The following is a 3,514-nucleotide window of genomic DNA, read 5'->3' on the forward strand; positions in this document are numbered from 1 at the left end:
ATTACAGATGTCCCCCAAACTGCCCCCATAGTCGCAAATATTCATCAGAAAAGGATCGTATTGCTGTAGTACACCTATAATCTGTGTGTACTAAATTTCAGTGTAATTGAGCATATATCTAAATTGCAACCAACAAGAATCCTCTGTGTGGTTGCTCTGGCAACGAAACGTATGCGATTGAACTTGCAGTCCCCTAATATACCAATTTTCATCGAAATCGAACTATCACCAAATTGCAACCAATCAGAAGCCTCCGTGTGGTTGCTATGGTAACGAAACTTATGCAGTTTTATTCGCAGTCCCCTAATACCCCTATATACTATTTTTCATAAAAATCGAAAAATATATAAATTTCGACCAATCAGAAGCCTCCATGTGGTTGGAATGGCAACGAAACATATGCGGTTGAATTCGCAGTTCCCTTATACCCCTATATACCAATTTTCATCAAAATCGAAATATATCTGACTGTCCACCAATCAGAAGCGTTTGTGTGGTTCCTATGAAAACGAAACATATGCGGTTGACTTCGACTAAGATGTAGGCTGTTATGTTCTGTAATCTCGGTTGTTGGAACACAATATTATACGTTTTAGGAACACTTGGGCAGGCTAGTTCCAGCTCCTTTGGATAATCCTGCTAATATTGCACCGCCTCCACTAAAACAGAACCCAACCAGGAGAATGCCTATGTTCCGGATTCCCTGGCAATACAAATTAAGAGTGTTAATCCTCATACCAGCAAACATAGAAAATCACTTTATCGTACAGTACCTGATTTTCGATCCAGATTTATCTCGGACATGTGTTTATTATACAGGATCAGGTCTTTCCAAATTGTACCGTTATCTTAGAAACAAATGAACAAGTGACGAAATAAGAATTTAAAGAAAAAAGGTGAAACTCAAAAAAAAAAGATAACCAATCTTGAACGAGTTTTGAATGCATTTCAACTTTATCTGCTGAGACTCGAATCGTAATATATCAAGAGAATAACATAATTCAGTAAAAAATCTAAACTACACTTCAAATGTTGGGATAAAAACGAGAAATGTCTACAGAATACCAACCTTGATCTCTTTGAAGACAAATACGCTCCACACTGAAGCAATCACTGCAGGTATTGTAGTTACAATGGGAAACGCTACGGCATTAGACAGGACCTTGTTAGCCAGGAACCTGGGTAATGTAAATACAAGGTTAATCTGACAAACTCTCCTACTTACTAACATTAAAATTGGTGTTCCACTATGAAATTGGTCTGTGTTTGCGTGCGTCGTTTTTCGCCAACTATTTGTTTATAATTGTTTTTAGGACACTTCGACTGTTTATATTGTTGTTTTTAGGACACTTCGACTGATAATATTGTTGTTTTTATGACACTTCGACTGTGTATATTGTTATTTTAAGGACACTTCGACCGTTTATATTGTTGTTTTTAGGACACTTCGACTGTTTATATTGTTGTTTTTAGGACACTTCAACTGATAATATTGTTGTTTTTAGGACACTTCGACTGTGAATATTGTTGTTTTTAGAACACTTCGGCTGATAATATTGTTGTTTTTAGGACACTTCGACCGTTTATATTGTTGTTTTTAGGACACTTCGACTGTGAATATTGTTGTTTTTAGAACACTTCGGCTGATAATATTGTTGTTTTTAGGACACTTCGACCGTTTATATTGTTGTTTTTAGGACATTTCGACTGTTTATATTGTTGTTTTTAGGACACTTCGACTGTTTATATGTCTCCTTTGTTCAATGATTCCCCATTTCAAATTGGATAAAATCCCCTTCATAAAAGTGCAGGTATTTTAAAGGTTTGCCTCTTTTGTTTCCTTTCCGGTTCTTACCCCCATGAGGCTCAGCCTCCGTTCACATGACAGTAAGGTCCCTGGAGTTAAATGACCTTCAGATAAAATTTGGTAAAATTCCCATATCTGTACGGACGGAGATGACATGAAAGATTAACATCTATTTTCCCATTAGACATACTGTGTCCCATCGGCCAAGGGATGCTGCTAATCAAGTTTATTTAAAATGTGATCATCTGAACCGAAGGTTGAGGTGAGGATTCAAAAGATATACTTCTTTTTCCACATTGGAACCCCGACCCTCTGTCCCCCGGAAAGAGTCACGTTCTCATTTTACATAATAATTGGTCTCTGCTAAAAGATGTTTCAAATCATTTCAGTTGAAATTTCATGGATTCTAAAAAGCGCATGGAAAAATGATTCCAAAGATTACCTTTATTGCTCCTATTTGGATAGAACCCCACTTATCTCCATAGGCCATACGTTTTTTTTAAATTCAACCCCGTTGTTTCAGGAATACTCAAGATCAAATTTCGTTAAATCCAATCATCTGTTCCGAAGAAAATGATTATCTAAGATTAGTTTTTCTTCCCTTTTTATTGCTACGCATCTCTGTCCTTAAGGGGAACCACACCCTTTGCTTAAAAAATTATGAGTACCTTTGTCCTAATATTGCTTATAGCTTGTCAAAACCCACACAGTCATTCTGGACAAGTGGCGTTTAAAAATAGATGGTGAGGACGGACACACGATTCGTCCAGGACACGCCATTAATGCGCTGTGTTGTTTTAATCAAACAGATAGCCGTTGTTAAATGATGATATGTTATGTTACATCTGTTATATAAGAGGGTTTTCAACCCACTGTACAATTGTAATATATGTAATAAAAACGTATCTTTATAATGGCACTATTCAGTTGTGATAAAACGGGATATCCAATACAATGTTCAGTTGTTATATAATGGGTAACAATTGTACAGTTGTGTGACCGCACAACGCACCAAAATAGCTTGCGCACATCGTGCCTACATCATCCACACACCTTCCTCACATCGTGCCTACCTAATTCACACACCGTCCTCCCATCGTGCCTACATCATTCACCCACCGTCCTCACATCGTCCCTACATCATTCACACACCGTACTCACATCGTGCCTACATCATTCACACACCGTCCTCACATCGTCCACTTTAACAATCGTTTGCCCCGGTGTTCGATTCTCTGCGCTCGACTGTACGATTTGGTACAATTTTATTATCAATATTACGGAATGAAAAAAATACGGAAGGCGCGTATGCAATAATGTACGCTGTATATATGACTGTAATTTCTAATCACAATAATTAACATAATGTGCAATTTTACAATGCATGTTGTACAGTATAACAGTGACTGTTAGACTGTCAATAATGGGTTTGGCTCCAAGGTAACAGAACAGGTAAATAACAATTTGATGACCGACTGGAGTTTTACCTGGCCTGTGCCTGACACATAGAGCTGATATGTGATACTGTATGACCGTTATACAAACCCAACTACGTTTAATATTTGTTATTTGCATTCGGTTTGGCTTGATACTCCCCTTCACCTGGATTTTCACACCCCGACGTGTTACGTAAGTGCCCCGGGTGAGGAAAACTACGGCCCAGTTACCTGTATAAAGTTATAAAGTGGCAATTTTATTAGACTGTCC

At 37.8% G+C, this 3,514-nt stretch overlaps 1 protein-coding gene across 2 annotated transcripts in view; it reads right to left on the reverse strand.

The window, feature by feature from the left end:
* Nucleotides 1-300: 300 nt before the first annotated feature.
* LOC110462688 (transmembrane protein 144-like) overlaps nucleotides 301-3,514 on the reverse strand; it is a 47,428-nt gene continuing 44,214 nt past the window's right edge. For both annotated transcript variants that reach the window (XM_021516781.1, XM_021516782.1), the window contains exons 11-12: nucleotides 1,070-1,178; nucleotides 301-703 (exon numbers count right to left, since the gene is read on the reverse strand). In XM_021516781.1, coding sequence (XP_021372456.1) covers nucleotides 593-703; nucleotides 1,070-1,178 — 220 coding nt within the window. In that variant the 3' untranslated portion in view covers nucleotides 301-592. The remainder of the gene's footprint in view (nucleotides 704-1,069; nucleotides 1,179-3,514) is intronic.

This window comes from Mizuhopecten yessoensis, unplaced genomic scaffold, assembly GCF_002113885.1.
Source record: "Mizuhopecten yessoensis strain PY_sf001 unplaced genomic scaffold, ASM211388v2 scaffold10821, whole genome shotgun sequence".
NCBI classification, from domain to species: Eukaryota; Metazoa; Mollusca; class Bivalvia; order Pectinida; family Pectinidae; genus Mizuhopecten; species Mizuhopecten yessoensis.